At 37.5% G+C, this 18,185-nt stretch overlaps 1 protein-coding gene and 1 long non-coding RNA gene across 6 annotated transcripts; both read left to right on the top strand.

The window, feature by feature from the left end:
- The first annotated feature begins 961 nt into the window (after positions 1-961).
- On the top strand, positions 962-18,072 carry LOC135431146 (uncharacterized). Of its 4 annotated transcripts, none has more exons than XR_010436738.1 (6): positions 962-1,088; positions 16,482-16,853; positions 16,918-17,114; positions 17,171-17,226; positions 17,275-17,373; positions 17,835-18,072. It is a non-coding gene; the product is annotated as an uncharacterized LOC135431146 (long non-coding RNA). The 4 variants fall into 4 exon arrangements; XR_010436737.1 differs by having other exon boundaries at positions 965-1,088; positions 17,284-17,373; positions 17,835-18,070; XR_010436736.1 differs by lacking the exon at positions 17,835-18,072 and adding an exon at positions 17,425-17,572 and having other exon boundaries at positions 969-1,088.
- LOC135431124 (uncharacterized) lies at positions 11,524-12,296 on the top strand. 2 transcript variants are annotated; one of them, XM_064686071.1, is made up of 4 exons: positions 11,524-11,631; positions 11,685-11,805; positions 11,868-12,048; positions 12,110-12,296. In XM_064686071.1, the coding sequence occupies exons 1-4, from the start codon at positions 11,615-11,617 to the stop codon at positions 12,274-12,276; spliced, it is 486 nt and encodes a 161-aa protein (XP_064542141.1). In that variant the 5' UTR covers positions 11,524-11,614; the 3' UTR covers positions 12,277-12,296. The 2 variants fall into 2 exon arrangements, with proteins under 2 accessions (XP_064542141.1, XP_064542142.1); XM_064686072.1 differs by having other exon boundaries at positions 12,090-12,276.
- Positions 18,073-18,185: the final 113 nt, after the last annotated feature.

Raw genomic sequence — 18,185 nt, 5'->3', positions numbered from 1 at the left:
AGCGAGAAATGGCACGAAAAAAAAAACAACTAATATTGGATAATACTGTAGTAAATAGAATACCGCAGCGCTCTGACAACCGCAGAGTTCATTAACATTTTGGTTTTGTTTATGCAAAATTGCATAAATTAAGCCACTGGCAACACGCAACTGCCAAAGCAGCTAAAGGAAAAAAAGTGAAAAAAATATAAATTGAAACTTGTTGTGCTGTGTGTGTGAGTGACTGTGTGTGTGTGTGTGAATAAATACAAATGAATTCGATTTGTGAAACAATAAAGCTCAATGAGATCGCTTCCGGGGCGGCGGCTTCCGTTGACTGTTGATGCGCAAACAAAAATAATATCACGTATACGCCGCATCGGCCAATGCTGGCTGATAGCATTTCGCTGTGTATTTTGCCTTTGATGGAGAACGTGACAAATAATGCAAAATTTTCATGCACTCATTTGAAAAATAGTTCATTTTCATTTTCACCCAAAAGCAATTTGCTATATGTGGGAAAAAAATGTTTGGCATACGTGCGTTGTTTTCGGCTGTCAACTACGCAGAGTAAAGGCCGGATGCAAACTTGGCCTAATCCTGGCCCCTGCCAATGGGCCAAGTAGAGAGAAGACAAAGTCAATTTCAAAGTTCAAATGAGTCGTTTCAATGACTAAAGTGGCAATTGCCAAAGTATATTTATTTTATTGGACACCAAACAGCGACAAGAGTTTGCCAAATTATTGTCATTAGTTGCTGAATGAGTTGCGCTTACAAGCTTCAGTAAACATGCATAAAATATTTGCAAGAGGCAAGGCTTATGCTCATTGTTCGTTCATACAAAAAATAGATAAAACACAAATAAAAGATCAAGCAGAAAAACTGGGCTGGACGGCACCGCGTAAGTCCAGCTAAAATATATAAAACATCACTAAGCTTCTGCGAAAAGTGCGCATCATAAAATATATTGATTTTTTTGTAAATCTCAAAAAATGTGATTGTGTGTGTCGTCTGTGGAATTGCACAGATCAGCGCGCTGACAAAGAGCTTTTATTCAGAGAGTGGACATTGTGGAGGGCGTACAGGCTGCACTTCCAGAGTTGTGGAAGGTGAGTGTAAGGCGAGGGGAAAGGGGGTAACTTTATTTGTTGTCTACTTTAAGCTTTGATTGCATTAGTGCGAATGCCGACACAGCGTAGGCGCATGCCCAATGCCTAATTTAGTCAGTGTGCGTCTGCGGTGTGCTTCGGTCTGCGCGTGTGTATTAAATCGTTGCTAATAATTAAATAAATAATTAAATTCCCTGCTTGTAAAATGCGTTTATAAAATGTTTACAAGCCAGTCAGTATTTTATTTATGCTTCGTCGGTGAAGGTATATTTATTAAAAAGTATAATGTATTGTTTTTGGTGTGGAGCTTTTTAAATAAAATAAAATTCATTTCCAATGGAACTGGATTTCGATTACATACGAAACTTTTGAGAGGGAGCGAGAGAGAAATATAGAGAATAGCTTTGTATACCCTAGCAGATGGTATTTTAATTTTGTTATGAATTAAATATTTGTGTGAAAACTTCTCTGAAATATATTGTATAGAATTATATTATGGCATTTCTATCTGCTGCGGGATGTAAAATCATTGTCACTTATTAATTAATAGTTCGATATGATTGCAGATAAACTACAGACATAAGTGTACTGTTATTTTGGGATTGGCTTTTATATGCATTAATAATTAATATCTATACACCAATAAATTTTGGTATATTTGCTTCTTGTATAGGCTATCTGCCAGTCGATCACACTCACCCAAGCCACGCTCCTAGTCCTGTTTATACCTGTGTCAACAGAAATTTCTATTTATTCGGTTCGCCGGCTTAAACAGGCGACAGGATGCAGGACGCAGGACGCAGGGCTCGGAGCGTCAGTCATTTCATGGCTGCTTGAACTTGAAAGTCGACACAGTTAAATTATCAATTTGAAAGCTGTGGCAAAAGCGCAGAAATGCGTTAAAAATTGATGTCGCTTTTGCAGGCTTTTGGCCATTCACCGTTAATCATGCCGTTAATTAATTAGTTAATTGTGTTTATGGCGTAATTTATTCGAAATGAGCGCGCGCCAAGTGTTAATACATAATGAAATAAAAGCTTAAATGGGATTTGTTGTAAACGATTAAACAAGTGGCTCCTTAGTGTATTAACTGGAATTATGCGACGTTTATAAGCGAAATACTTATGCATTATATGATAAGAGAGAGAAGAGAGATACAAATGTATCTAGAGGAGATTGCGGCATATTTAACTATGAATATGCTTTGTTCAGCAGGCAGCTTAATTACTTTTGCCAATACTTATCAGCTGTAAATATTGTTTGTCTGGCAATGCACAAACTAATTTGTCCAACTTTCCCTGATTCTCTTATTTTGTCGAATTCAACTATCAATTAACTTCATGGTCAGATGCTGATGCTTGTTTGCTGTCACAGACGCAAATTTCAATTACAGTTCAAGCTATTTGTGAGCCATCAATTCATTACAAAATATTTTTCTTATGCAGCCACACGCAGAGATAAACGAATTAGAGATGAGCAGACTAAGCCGAATACGAATCACGAAATTAAAAGATGGTGTGCCCGATAAGAAACGATATGCACGATAAGTCGTGATATAGTGATGTTTTGATCTGTCCCGAGTTTAGTTGAGCAGTGCTAAGTCATGTTCATAAGTCGTGTTGAGTCGTGTTTTGGGTCGTGTTCAAACGGACTGAGTAGGGATAAGTCGTGTTCATTATGTTTAATTGTACAAAGTTATGTTTTGAGCCGTGTTGAGACTTGTTGAGTGAGGATAAATCGTGTTGTCAAATATATTACTTCGTGTCGATGCGTGTTTTGCCATGTTAAGTCGTGTTTTGAGTCGTGTTGGAACGGACACAGTACAGTCCGACGGGTATATGTCCTGTTAGGACGAGTTTAAGCCTGTTGTCGAATGTATTAGGCCGTGTCGATGCGTGTTTTGCTATGTTGAGTTTAGTTTTAAGTTGTGTTGCGACGGATACAGTTGGAATACGTCGTATTAGGTCATGCTTAATCCTGTTTCATCGCATTAAGTCGTGCTGTGGAATGTATTAAGTCGTGTTGATACGTGCTTAGTCAATTCAAATCGTGTTGAAGTGGATTGAGTCGTGCTTTTAGTGCTGCTAATTATAATAATTATTATCATAATTCGTGATAATCGTGTAATGTAAATTTTGTGTTCATCTTTCCGAATCGTTTAATCGCATTATTGTGCTAAACTCGATTACGCATAGGTACAATTTTTCAATAGAAACGCAGTCGTGCTTGGTCACGCAAAAGTAACACGAGACACGCTCAACTCTAACAGAGACACTTATAAGTGAGAAATAGAGACAGATGCAGATGATATTTGGCAACAATTTCCTGCTTATATGGCAAACAACAATTTGGTTCAATTAACTGCAATTAAAAGGCCTTGCTTAAAATGAAAGGTAAAAAGAGCGAGAGAGTGAGACAGAGGGAGAGAAATAGAGAGACTGTGAGTAAGAGAATGTGAGACTGGTAGAGAAAATTGCCATGCAGACTCCGCTTGGCTGCACTCAATTAGTCGCATGCCAAATGAAGCTACAGCATTCAATAATTTTGGTCAAATGAACCAAGTGATGCACTGATAGATTGATAGATTGATAGATTGATTGCCCTGCGATGGCACCATTGAAAGACTCGCATTTCAGCTCAATTAGCTTTCAATTAAATTCAACTCGCAGCTGTCGCAGCTAGTTCAGGACATGCAGTTGGTAAGCAACATCAAAAAATAAATGTTTGCCTACTTTTAGTCCGGCTCATTGTGGGGCAAGCGCGGAGAGCGTGTGTGTGTGTGGAGCACATGAGGCGTCACAATTACATAAGTAAACAAACACTTTGGCTGGCTCGTTGCCTCGTTGCAGCCGGAACAATGTGCTACAATTTAGCAGTGTGCTCGGGCCACGCCCGTGGGCGTAATAAACACTTGACCCATAAACTCCACAAGTATGCTCCACGTGCTGCGTGAGTGCAATGAAGTCCAAGTCAAGTGCGCACGTGTAAGCTTAGACGTTGAGCCATTGAGGCATTGAGGGATTGAGGGAGGTGGTTACATGCTAATTTGTCCATTTGTTTGGCTGCTGCTGTTGCTGCTGTTGCAACTGATGAGAATTGCGAATGCCACTTGCTTTGAGCTCATCCCCTTCCCCAACTTCCCTCGACTTACGCCTAACTTGGCCCCGCGTGCAATTAAAATGCTGAAGCGCTGTAGAAAATTCTGTTTCCGAGAGCGGATCGCAAGAGGTGTGTAAAATGTTTTTCTCATTTATTTTCAATTTCATTAAACTTTGTGCCCGGCCATTTGCCGGATGTCAACGTGCAATGTGCAATGTGCAATTGCAGGCAGCAAAACAAAACTTATAATTGGTTTTACTGCTTATTTATGCCGCATTTCTTTTACCCAAATACCCTAAACAAAATGAAGAGTATAAATAATCTCTTGGAAGCTATGCGGAATTCTGAGAAATTATATATCTAAGTAATCAAATAAACTAAATAATTAAATTAACAATTAAAAATTGATAAAAATTGCCAGTTGTTATCTTAATTATGATTTGTTCAAAAATATTGTTTTAATGAGCCTTAAATTTAGGCAACTGAAGAGTTTTTATTCTAGCCCAAGTCCACATAATAAAGTGAAGAATATAAATATATTAATGATATTAATATTTTAAATATATCATTATATTACATTAGAACTAGGACTTTATGTCCAATTTAATATTGTATCTTACATTTTTATATCCAAGTGCAAGTGCTTGTACATAGTCTTGTTTTTGTAATTCTTCGCTATTTGTTTACAGTTCCCTTTCCACTTATCCTGTCTAATCCTTTGGTAAGCGCATACACTCGTCGTTGTTTTGCATAAGGCTTAAGCTCGGGCTCTCTGAGTACCGGGTACCTGGTACGTTGTACGAGTAAATGCAATTACAGCATAAATCTCTGTCATTAGACTTTGTTTGTTGGGCAGTCGTCGCTTTAGCCCCCGTTCAGCTTACGCTTAGGTGGGTCAAGCTGGGGGTCGAGTGCTAGTTCTTGCGGTTGCTGCGTTCTCCATGGCGTATGAGTTATGCCTGCGCACTGCTTGTTGTTGTTGTAGTTGTTGTTGTTGTTGTTGTTGTTGGGTAGCAAACAACGCCGCGCATTTAATAAAAACCTGACAATAATTCAAGGGTCCATACACACACACACACACACACGTACGCACGCAATGAAATGTTATGAAAGTCCTTTGGCTTTGCTCATTTCTCTGATTTTCCTCCCCGCGCATTTAAGAATTTCATGCACGTTCCAAGGACTCAAACATGTCACTCGACATTTTATTAACTCAATGGGGGGTGTGCCAAATCTCAGCTGTCAATACAACCAGATATTAATCAGAAGTGCCTGGCCTGCATCCATTGTGGCATCTCCCAATCGAAACGCCCCGCAACCCCCGAAACCCCCCACAACCCTTGCATGTATGCAAAGTATTGTGTATTAAGCGCTTCAGCCGCCGCACATGGCAGGCATATTAAAAAGAGTGCCAGACCCAAACACTCAGTAGGTAGTCGTGCCATCCATCGAAAATCGGTTGAGAAAATAAATGTAGGAAAAAAAGTGCTTTATTGACAGGTGTCGATTAAGAATTTAGCATTATTTTCTTCTTTATTTTTTTGGTATTTTGCTCGTATAAAAAATTTATTACACGCACGAAAACACACAAACGTGTCGCATTTGCAGTCATTGGTGGGCGGATGAGGCGGGCGTGGCTTTTGGAAAGAGTTCGCTGATGTCGTGACATGTTAAATAAATCAACCATGGAACGCTCCGCATGCCGCCAGGGCGCCCTTGCCGCAGCTGCGTTAAGAAAACGCAGCGTATTTGAGGTTAACATGCGTGGAGACTAGAGAATTCTTGTGGTTGCGGATGCTTCTGTGCATGACTGGCGAGGGGGTGATGGTGGGTGAGGGTGAGGGGGGGGGAGGGGCTTGAAGAGGGCTGCACACATGGCAATAGCATCTGTTGGCAGACACAGACTCTCTAGGCACTGATTGACAATGAAATTGGAATGTCTGCTGGTTGAGTTGAGTTTTTAGACTGTACAAAATTGTGTGGTATGAATTTGGGTTCCTACTAGGTGCTAAAATTGTGCTATTATAGTTTACGGATGAATTGGTCAACTTAAAAAAAAATGCTACACCAAAGATAACATTATATTCCCTTGTACATTAATTTACCTATAAATAGTTTCAGCATTCAGATGTTGTGTTACTCTAAAAACTCAGAATTTATTAACCACTTTTGCAAAATTACGTTCTATTCCAAAAGAAAAGAATAGTTGAGAAGATTGAAAATCTCTGTGAACATGTTAGATGGGCTGCATATGCACAGAGAAACCGATCATTAAATATTCAAAACAAATATATAAATAAATTTAAGTGCGGCTATGTGATATAGTGGGTAAAAGTACAAACATTTTTATTTAAACACTTTTAATATACTAAAAATGTAAGTGTTTATAGGAAACTGTCTTGTTTTATATTTTGCCAAATCTTATGTGCTCTGAAAAGGCGCAACTATGTAAAAGGATAATTTTAGCATAAGGATAATTTTTAAGCTGAGAGACTAGTTCGCAAAAGATAGACAGATACAGAAGAATTGACTTTTCCGACTGAACTATTTAGGACGATCAAGAATATATATAAATTCAACTCAATGGGGCATACTTTTATAATAAAAATCTTTTAATTCTTCACCAATGACTGAATTATTAATTTAAACTTATTATTTGCAAATTTACTCAATTAAAGAATTTAAATATAAAATGCAGTCGTTTGTCCTTAAAGCAAATTTTATTGATAAAAAATTTTATGTTTATAATGTTTATTAATGCTTAAGATTTTTATTGTATCTTTATGTAGAATTTTGTGAAGTTTATTACATTATAAATAAGCACTCTGCTGCAAGATAACTAACTAAATCTCACATTCTCTCTACTCTTCTCTGTCGCTCTCCCGCACTATCTCTGCACTAAGTTGCTGCCATTATTGGCCTTGAAATATATCTGAGCACCTGCTGTTATTTTTATATATTTTAGCCCATTTTAAAGAACTTTTTGCTATGCATAATATGAAGGCAAAAGCACTTTTCGCTTTCTTCGCTTGACATTCGCTCGGCTCGTTTGTTGGCTTATACTACTTTGGCACATACTGCCGCAACTGCTGCTGCAGCTAACAGCAGCAGTAACAACAACAACATCAAATATTTTAATCCAAAATGTAACCACATTCTCGTACTTTGTGCAACTTCATAAAAATGAAAATTTACAGCGTATATCCTTTATGCTCATATGCTCAGCTTCTCATCTGCTTACCAAAAACTCAGCTTCAGTGCGATAAACGTTCAGTTCGTTTCCTTTGCATCAAGTTTTGTGGCTGCTGTGGGCGTGGCACACTCCCAACTTTGTTGCATTGTGTGTGTGTGTGTGTGTGTGTGCGAAGTGGTTGTCAGTGGCAGCTTTCGAAGGGTTTGCCTGAATGTTGATTAGGTGTTGAGCGATTACGTGAAATGTTTACGCATCTTCTGATGCAGCTGATGAGAGTTTACTTATTCGCAGTAGCTGCTGCTGCTTATAAAATATATATTGTTAACCCCTTGAGAAGAATGAAACTTCAAGCCAGGTGCTCGGCCACAATAGTTATGGCATCGAGGTACGCGTAGTTGATAACAACCCCTTACTTGATATTGAGTCTGTCTTGAAAATATGAAGAACTTAATATTAGATCCAAGCAACTCGATTTGGCAGTATCCAGACTTAACTAAATATATGACTAGAAAAAACTAAATAAAAAGGTTTTCTGATTTGTTCAATAAGTTTTAAGATTTTATTTAATGTTGATAAAATGAAGAGAGAATTATAATTAATGGAAGACCATTCTTTCTGGCGTTGTTACTTATAATCACATGAAGTTTTCCGTTAATATCTCTTTTTATCTTCAATGGGATATTGGTCGAAATGTAAAATCTAGCAGGCTGGGTGTCGCCGGGTAAGACAAAGGAGTCTTGGATAATATTAATTTATACAAAAACAAACGTTTTTATTAATCAAATGTTGTTCAATTTGACAAATGTTATGATCTTTTATCGCGACTGCGTTTCTTCTTTCTCTAGCCAAAGACTATGGAAAGTGCATTGGAAATTATATACCTTCGGCTCTTACAGTCCGATCCTATAGAAATTATTTAAGAAGTGAAAAATTCCCTATTTGTGTATACAGTAATACATAGTCCTAGTTTGTCAAATATGGCTCATATGATTTTTGAGTTATGTTTAAAAAATGATGTCCAAGTTTAATATTTATCTATGAATGAAAATGGGAGGAGATGTCGACGAAAATAATGACGCACTCGTTCTGCTTCTGGTAAACGAGGATATATATGTCAAATTACAAGTCTCTATCTTTATCTTTAGGTCTATTAATATCTCTTTCTCTTATATATCGCTTCGACGAACAGACAGACGGACACGGATTGATTGACTTCGTTCGTCGTCCTGAACAAGAATATATATACACCTAATTGGGTCAGAGATGACTTCGTCAGTCTGCTACATACATTTGCACATAACAAGTATACCCCTTTGTCCATTTTCAGTGGGTCCAGGGTATACTAAACTAGTTTTAATACCACCCTGAAGCTTTGCCACAAAAAGCCGTACATTTAGCAAAAAATTGCAACAGTTTTTAGTTATCCCAGAGTCCTATATGGCTGCTCGTCTAATAGGTTCCCTAGTATCGTTTGATGTCACGCTTGCATCTTTTATTTCATTTCCGACTCGTAGCAAATTAATTAAAGAATAAAATCCGCAAGAAGAAAAAAAAGAAGAAGCAGAACAAAGGAAGGTATAAGAAGCAGCACAAGAATCGAATTGGCAAAGCGGGCAAAAATCGAGCAACAACAGTTTTTGCGTTGAAGCAAAAGGGAAATAATTACACAGCACGAAAGACAATGCAGTAGGTGAAAATTGCATTTTCCAAATGTTGGGCTAGTGGAAAGCAGGCAAAGTTTCGAGAGAGCCTGAAAACTACACGTATTACATGGGAGTTTAAGTATCTTTGGCTGATACGTGTGCCGTGCAAAGATATTTATACGAACTTGTCTTGGCCAAGTTGTGCGAGAGGGAAGGATGCTGAATGCATTTAACGAAAACTTGGAAAACTATAATGTAAAGAAAAGGAAATTATATATCTTGTTCCGCTTGATGTTCTTGACTTTGTTATTGTTGTTCTTATTGTTGTTGTTGTTGTTGTTGTTGTGCTGTAACTGAGCAAGTCAAGAAGTTGTGAGAGGCAGTTGCTGCCTGCTGGTTTTGGCTGCACGAATGAAAGTGAAGCCTGCACCTTTATTTAAGAGACAGCCCCAGGCTTTAGTAGTAGTTGCACTAGGGATTGGACTGGTTCCTTCGTCCTTGGTGGAAAGAGGGGGTAACGACACATGTTATGTCTCCGACTCTGTCTGCTGAGCTGTTCGCGTACGCGTTCGGGTTTCGCCTGCATAAAGTCATTAAGTGGGGGAAATGAAAATAAATTTGCACTTGGTAAATAAATCTTTTTGATTTCGCTTCTTTTTCGCTGTTTTTTCTTTTTTTCTTCCTCTTTATTTATTTATTTTTTTATTTGTCGTGGAAAAACACTGGAAAATTCTTTAATTAAATTTGTATGAGAGGCGCGAGTCAAGTCAGATAACATACGCGGCAACAGGAAAAGTGAAAAATGTCGTCAGTAAAGTGTGTCAGCTGAGAATGTTCTTTTTATTTTTGCACTTTTCATTTTGATAAATATTTATCTTTTGGTATTTACTTAAAGGTAATGTGTTTAACACGTGGAATTCATAATTCTATTTTAAATTTTTAATGAACCCTGAAATACCATAAATACAAATTTTGTGGAGGATTAATTGTTTTTAAAAATCATGCAAATTAAAAATAAAAAAAGCAAGCATAAATAAATTTAAAAAAAAAAATAAATAATGATATGGAACATATTTATTCTCAACTATTAATTTAATAGATAGAATTTCTTTTAATTAGACTAGGCCTAGTCTCTTTTTAAATATTGTTGAACCGAATCTACAAAACTATTTTTCTGAATAATGTATAGATTAGTTTCTGAAATTCTCTTTCATTATTTAAAAAAAGGCAAATTTAACTGGGAAATCTCTTCAACGATTTATTCTACCAGCTATCGAAATACTCTAGTATTTTTTACACAGCATTGAAATGATTGTAATGATTGTAATGCGATATTCACAATAACAAATGTTTTTTTTTCAACAACCGTAAACCACAAGAATTCCAGCATAAAAATGTTGTGGCGCCAACATTAATGTCGCGTCCAACTTTGTATGCTTCAGGTGGCAATGAATTTCTGGTGCGTGTCTTGATTGGAAATTGGAGCATAAAAATTGTTTTACAAATTCACACACACACATACACACACAAGCACGCATATGCATGCAAATGCAGCCAGGCACAGGCATAAATAAAACATGCATTTTATATATATTATTTTTATGCATTTATTGTTGCTTGCATTGTTTGTGTTTTATTATGTTAAACTGAACAAATGCAGTTGCAGCCGCGAGTCACAAGCCGCAAGTCGCTGACATTTCTTGCGCAATGACATTGACATATTGCTGCCAGTCTGAAAGTGGGACAGCTCGTTTTAATATAGAGCACAATATTAAAAGGAAAACCATGTCTTAAATAACTTGTGTGGCACATCATTAGGATGGATAGAAAAAGACGCGTCTGCGAGCAGCTCGAGTACTTGGCTTAAGTGAGTGTTGACTGTGTGTCATCTCATCTAGCTATCTGTCAGTATTTCTCTCTCTCTCTCTCGCCCTCTCTTTCTCTCTCTCTAAAACACTTGCCTGCTCTTTTGCTCTTTAGTTGGATAACTGCAACAAGTGACTCTTTTGGCCACACTTTACATTTGGCCTTTGAGGTGCTCTGAGCCGAATGCATTTTAATGAGTGCTTCACAGAACGTGCTCCTAGTTTTTAGCAGCTTTTTAGATTGTTAATTATTGATTTTTTTCGAAATGTTTTTTTATTTAATCTATGAACATGTCTCAAGAGGCATCTTAGTTTAGGTCAGTAAATAGACGAGACTGTACGAGTATTTAATTTTGGCGCCTGATAATCACAAAAACCTCTCTGAACCAAGCCGACGGGAACAACAATTTATTTAAGTTTCCTCGCACTATATTAGTTTTCAGAGCGAGGCAGAACTGAACCCAAAGCAAATGAAATTTTAAAGAAAACTAGTTCAAAATCGGACTTAGCATCGTGTAAATCAGATTCCTAAGTTCGAGCCGTGACTAAAGCATTATTTAATTCTCTTGGCTACCATTCGACTCATATTTATTTAAAAGCAGCTGCAGCTGGGCGTGACTAATGTTAGAATATAAATTTACAAAGCGTAACTAAACCAGTGTAAAATCTTTTTATGTGCCAAGCTAATAATATAGTTACATATTCACAAGTCAATTGCCAAACAACATGCTTAAACGCTTCTGGTTCGTATTTCTACTCCTAAATTTGACCTATTCAAAATTTGTCTTTTATTTAGTTGCCTGCTTTTCTCTCAGCTGTTGATAGCCCTTTGCCTAGCTAGTTATACACGAATTATGTTCAAGGGACAATGCCCTAAGTTTGTGGAGCTTGAGTCTGTTGGGAATTCCGAAATATCGGTAAATATGTGTTAATTAATATATACTGCATATATGAAAGCATATGTTTCCAAATTTCGCAGTTTACTGGCAACTGGTTTCAATATGCAGTGCATCCAAATTATCTGCAGGATAAATGCATTAAACGAGCCTTCGATAATAATTTCTATTGGGCACAGTTTGCGCAAACTGATAATGAGAATTTCATAATACAGTATTTTTGCTTCGAGAATCGCCAGCCCAAATTAGGTCGACAGCATTCAAGTGGGTTTATTTGAAAATCCTTATTACCTGCAAATTTTTAGTTTATATCTTTTAATTATAGGATCAATTTCGATCTTTATGCGCGAGCGTACACCAAGGCCAGAAACAATTGCAGCCATAACAAAGGCTTTAAAGTACAATTTCAAATTTCCAGTTGGTCTATTAAACTACACAGACTATTCGTATTGTACAGATATTGAAATTAAAGAAGCTACCGCACGAGCTTAATTTTTATGTTTTTCAATGAACTTTTCCGCTGCTTTGGTTTTCATTTTGTGAATTTTCTAATTTACAGTCACGCATTGTTCTGGCATTGGCGCAACTGTTAATTTAGGTCAACGGAAACGCAAAATATCTTTCATTTAAAATCCGCAACCGCAACATTTTCTCATATTGAATATTTTTGGAGGAGGCAAACTTCAGAGCTAAACAAAAGTTAAATTTACTTATCATTTAACAATTCTCGCATTCGCATGCACGAATACGAATACGAATTGAGAGTCACTAAGCGAATCTTTACGCTTATTTACTTTCATTTCCAAGTATTTCAATAGAACAAACAACAACAAAAACAACAACAAAAACAACAAGGAGCACAAATTTCCTCCTAGCTGGGCCCGCACATAATTCATGCTTGAGGCAATTTGAATGTCCAATAATCAGAAATGCCTCAAGTTTTTGTGCTCGCACTTTGGCCTGACTTTTATTGACTTGGCTTTGCCTGCTTTTTGATTTGATTATAAATTAAATAAGTGCCATGGCAGCGGCAGCGCCAGCAACTGAACCACAAGCGTCGCCCGCAACGAAGGTTGTCTGCCTCTGCCGCCCAACCCCGCCCAACGCCGCCCAACCCCGCCTAGGCCTGTGCCAGCCTTTCGCCTCATTTGATTAAAGTTTTCAGTTTGCCTTGGACGCGTTCCGTCTCCCCAATTCAACCTCTCTCTCTCTCTCTCTCTCTCTCTCTCTATCTCTCTCTCTCTGCCTCTCTTTTGGCATAATCAATAATTTATTGAACTTGGCCCTGACCAGCGTAGCAAACTTTAATTTAATTTCTAGCCAAAATTTGCCTGAACGCACACACGGCGTATGTGTAATCTTTATATAATCAATGCATTGAACTCGGTTCCATCTCCCTCTCTCTTAGGGCCAGCCCCTCGTGCAGCATAAATATGCCATTGATATGGCTTCTACGTATTTTGCGTGCTTTTTGTGTGGGAAAATTTCTTCTGTTTGGTTTTTTTGCATGTCTGAGACGTGGATTCGTGTAGGTGCCACGATTTAAATTTTGTAAAAGGCTTTGGCTCGGTCATCATGGCAAATATATTGGAAAAATAGAGCAAAAATTATGTTAAAACGATTTTTCAAAATTGAGCTGAAAATTTGTATTTGAAAGTTAATAAAAAATTGTTTTAAATATGTATGTACAGATATCTGGTTCTATATTCTTATAAGCCAACATTATTTTTATTTAAAAAATTTATTTCAAAATGTATATAAAGTATATTTATAAGACAAAGTCCATCTTCTCTTTTGTGAGACATTTATTTTATTCGTATTATATTTCAAACATTCATCAACTAATTTCAATATTTAGCCCATTGTACTTTTGCTTGGGGGTCATTATATATTTTTACCTTTATTTCTTGGTCTTGTTCTACCGTCTGGTATTTGGAACGCTGTCTAGCCTGGCTTATAACTGTTCAATGCTTTTAGTTTGATATGGGTTTAATTTGCTTGCCTTTTTTTCATGAGACAGAGAGAGCGAGACAGAGGAAGAGGTGTCTCTTTGCAACTTAAGATGCTGCCCATTTTGTGGCTGGCGCGCAGTACACAACAGGACACAACTAGCACAACTGTGCGTCCTTCCATTGGCCATGGATCTGGGGCCGCACCGCGGCAACACGCTTATTAGTTGCCTAACCAAGCTTTGAGTATTAGTGTCAGCTCCAATGTTGTGGCATTTATGTTCGGACAGATGGAACCATAAACAGTGGTTGCAGTTTGCCCCCTCATTTGCAACCCCCGCCCTAAGCCCCATCCTCTGGCGCTTGCCGCTGTCAGTTGCAGTGCTTGTCCCTTGGCTGCTGTCGTAAATGCTAAATGATGCATATTTCATGGGACTTGCATGCTTTAGTGGCCAAAAATTGCAATGATCGAAATCAGTCAACACACGCACAACCCACACACTCACACACACGCACACACGTATGCTGTAACCCCAGGCTGAGCTCTAGAGTTGTTGATAAATTGAATTCGATGGACTTTCGGCTGTCGTCTGAGTTCATTGAGTTGCCAGGGCTTTAAAGTCAGGCACGTTCCATTCAACTGGCAGAGAATTATAAACGAAATGCCGTTACATCAGCCCCACCCCAACCAGGGCTGGTGTTTTCTCTCCTTTCTCCTCTTTTTTTTTTATATTTTACATGCATAATACTTTTGGGGTGTTGATAAATATTGAAATAGACGTCAATAACATTTTCGCACGCTGTGCTTGTTTTGTTAAGCCACCACCCACAGGCAAATGTTGTAAGGTGTTTGGGCGTGCCTTTTAAGGGGGTTGTATGAGAAGGATCTGCCAGGATTGGTTCGATGTGCGTGTCGCACCCAAAATCTGTTAATAATGACGCTTGACATATGTATGTAGACTCAAGGGGAAGAAGCTGCTGCACGAACAACATCCCAGCCAAAAGCTGACGCATTTGTGCGTGTGAAATATGTTTTGTCAACTTATTAAATATGCTCAGTTCTGTTGTTCTTTTTTTTCTTTTTTGCCTTCTTTTTATTTTGGGTTCGACTACGTGCTGTGGCATTTGAATGTCAAGAAGAGAAAAGGTTTAGCTCGTGATGCGGTGACTGAATTGATGGTTAAATTATAAGGTGTGGTTGCTTTTGCTAAAGAACCCTTGGCCATAAGCTAAGATAAAGTGTGGAAATTTAGTGGTAAATGTGGCAAATATATTACGAGTTAATAATGTTGTTAAATCGATCAAATTCAAAAGCGTCATCTAGAAATTTATATTTAATTTGGTATAATTTATATTTTTTTAAATTATTTTTTTTATGATTCGAAAACTCTGTTTAAACTTCATTTTGTGAAACTGTTTATAACTGCAGATAATCATTACAATCTTTATTTATTTTGAAGTTTCAGTTTCCGCCCTATTAAGCATTCAGTTAATTAAATACATTGCGTATACGCACATCTATCCTTTAATTAATTTCAAAAGCGCTCGCCTGTAAATATTTTGTGCTCATCAACAGAGTGAGTTAATAATTTAATTGGCATTAATTTGAATTTGATTTATTTAACATCAATTCATCAATGGCAAATTAACAATGAATGCACCGTAAATATGACCCACGGCAAACACAGCGAGTGCTTTTGCAAATCATATTACGTATACGCCCAGACACTCACGTACAGGCTAGAAGAGGGAGGCCACACTCATTGCCCTGGCAAACGACATTCATCTGACCAAATGGCAACCGTTTTTTGGGGTCATCCTCTCGGCCAACGTGTGTTTATTATCAATTGCGGGGATGAGGGAAAAAAATAATAGAGATGTTGAATGTACTTGGGGTGCGGTTCAGGGTCTGTTCTGTGAGCACTTATTTTTATGTGGCAGAAAACAAAAAGATATTTTATCTGTGCTAGGCGACAGCAGCCTTCTGTCTGGCTGTCTATTTGCCCCCAATGCTACGTTGTGTATTTACAGGTAACAGGTAAAAAGCATTGAAATGTGCCCGTGTTTTGTTTGCGAACAACCTGCTTTTTATTTTGAACGTCTCGCTGGCGCCACCGAACCGAGCAGCGCCCGCTTTTAATGGAGTAGACAACAACAGCAGCAACAACAACAACAACAATAACTGCGTTGGCGACATTAAATGGGCGCCAGTTGCCAACCCCTTTACCCACAGCGTCCTGTCAACGTCTCCTATGCGTGTGCCTAGCATATTTGTCTCTGTGTTCACTTTACGAGCTTAGAGTCCCGGCTATCAGCTGTGAGTGGGTGTGCGATTGTTTGTGTGTGTCTGTTTAATTATGCCATTAAATTTGAGCATTGCACTCATAACTTTTGTTAGCTGTTTCTAGCACCATCTTTTTATTGCTGCAATTGTGAATATAATTTAAATTAATACGCATATTGGCAAAACCAATTTTCATATTAGCCACGGCAGAGCTTTTCAATTGAAACCAATTTACTTATTGACACTATCTAACAAAATAAAGCAATTTAAATTATGTACAACTTAAGCCCTAAACATGCACTAAAAAAAATTTGCTTAATTTTTTTGGTGTAATATTTTGAGTTTTGAACGCCATGCAAATTATAAGGAATGTAGCCAAACCCCTTCATAATAATTAAACATATATAATAACAATCTATTTTCATATTCTCCATTTAAAATGTGATTTTTTAATTGTTTTACAGATAAACGCCGGCAATGCGAAGCCTACACATCAGGATTAAGTGCCGGACTACTCTTTTGAGCTCAATTTATAATTGATAACATTGATAAAACACTTCTCTAATCGGAATTTGGATATCGAAGTTGGCCTGGAATTTGGGAAATTGAAAAACACATTGGCCAGAGCCCCTCAACAGAGGTTCAGTACACTTTAGCAACTCATAGCAGTAGGAGCTTAGAACTAAAACACAAATTTTTTAGAAAACAAAAAACACACAAAAATAATTGTAAAACTCACAGCTGGGGTACTCCACGCGTTCCAGATTTTAGTTTAAGAAAAAAGTGATATTTTTTAAGAGAAACCAAAAGCTCGAGTGTTTGCGAAGGACCATAATGTAAGTTAACAAAAAAAAAGAAAACAATTAAGACAGAAAACTAATGTATACATTTCTTCAACAGCAACTGATAGCTAGACATCCGAAATGGGCTAAAATAAATCGAGACTAAATACAATTAACATAGCATACTTATAACCGTAACTCCATATACTATTACACTCGGATACTTAATACATACTACAGACCCAACGGAGATCAATGCAACACTAGACTATGGAAATAACACATGTGCAATCGCGTTACACATTGCAACACCAAGTATATCCATATTCATGTGTACATAATATCGATCCTCATTAACGCTACTCTTTCAGCATCATTTGCAAACATCGGAGGACTGGAATCGACTGTAGTAACACTATACAACACTGTAAGCAAAAAGTGTATATATTTAACAAATATACTTATTTGTCTATAGCTTTTATAGTAGCTTGTTCGGTAACACTCGTCACAGGAGTGGAATAATCAACCACAACACTGAACACTTGAAAAACTACCTGTGCAATCGCATGACTCTGTGAGTATATTATTTAGTAAATTATTTATATATATACTTATGCCCGTTCAGCATCATTGTCAACGGTTTCATCATCGGAGAAGGAGCGGATTAATCGACGGTGGTAACTTTTGTTTGCCTGGCACTCAATTTACGAAAAGCCGAAGCCTTAAATATATATTTTGTAAAGAATGAAAATAAAATGATATATATTTTTTAATTGCACAACTTTTTGCTCAGCCAGATTGTCATCGATAATATTCTAGCAAATTCCATTGTGAATCAGCCAAATATATTCTATAACATATATAGGCAGCCTGCTTGGATTTTCAGTCAGATAGTTTGTTAGATTGATTAAGAATTGCCTCTGATTCTGGCCTTGATAACTATGAGAGTCCTTTATTTCCTTATATAACTTGATTTAAATTGTGCCGAATTCTAGTTTATAAATAAAAACACGATGTCATTTATTTTATTTTTAGGATAACGAAAACTTCCATCTGTTGGCTCGCCTGCTCAAAGGTAATGTCTGACTGACAACTCTGGCCATATTGGGAAGCCGGAGGAAAGGGTCATTAGCAGGAACCACACACCAGCCGTGTATTCGCAGTCCGCGTCAACATAATTGATGAGTTTTGGCTTGTAGCAAACCCGAATATATCCTAGTTGTGTCCTGCGGTTCACACACGCACACACACAGCACTCGCACACTTGGAGCACCGCGTGTTGGCCATGTAGGTAAATTGGCTTATTTTGTCGACAGTTTAAGTCCCTTGGGTATTTATTGAAATTTACTCGCAATGGCAAAACACTTAAGTTGGCATTAGGCCTTC

The sequence above is a fragment of the Drosophila montana genome, unplaced genomic scaffold (genome assembly GCF_035044405.1).
Source record: "Drosophila montana isolate Dmon_TW-CO22-7 unplaced genomic scaffold, ASM3504440v1 contig_312_1, whole genome shotgun sequence".
NCBI lineage: Eukaryota > Metazoa > Arthropoda > Insecta > Diptera > Drosophilidae > Drosophila > Drosophila montana.
This window is presented reverse-complemented; position numbering and strand designations above follow the sequence as displayed.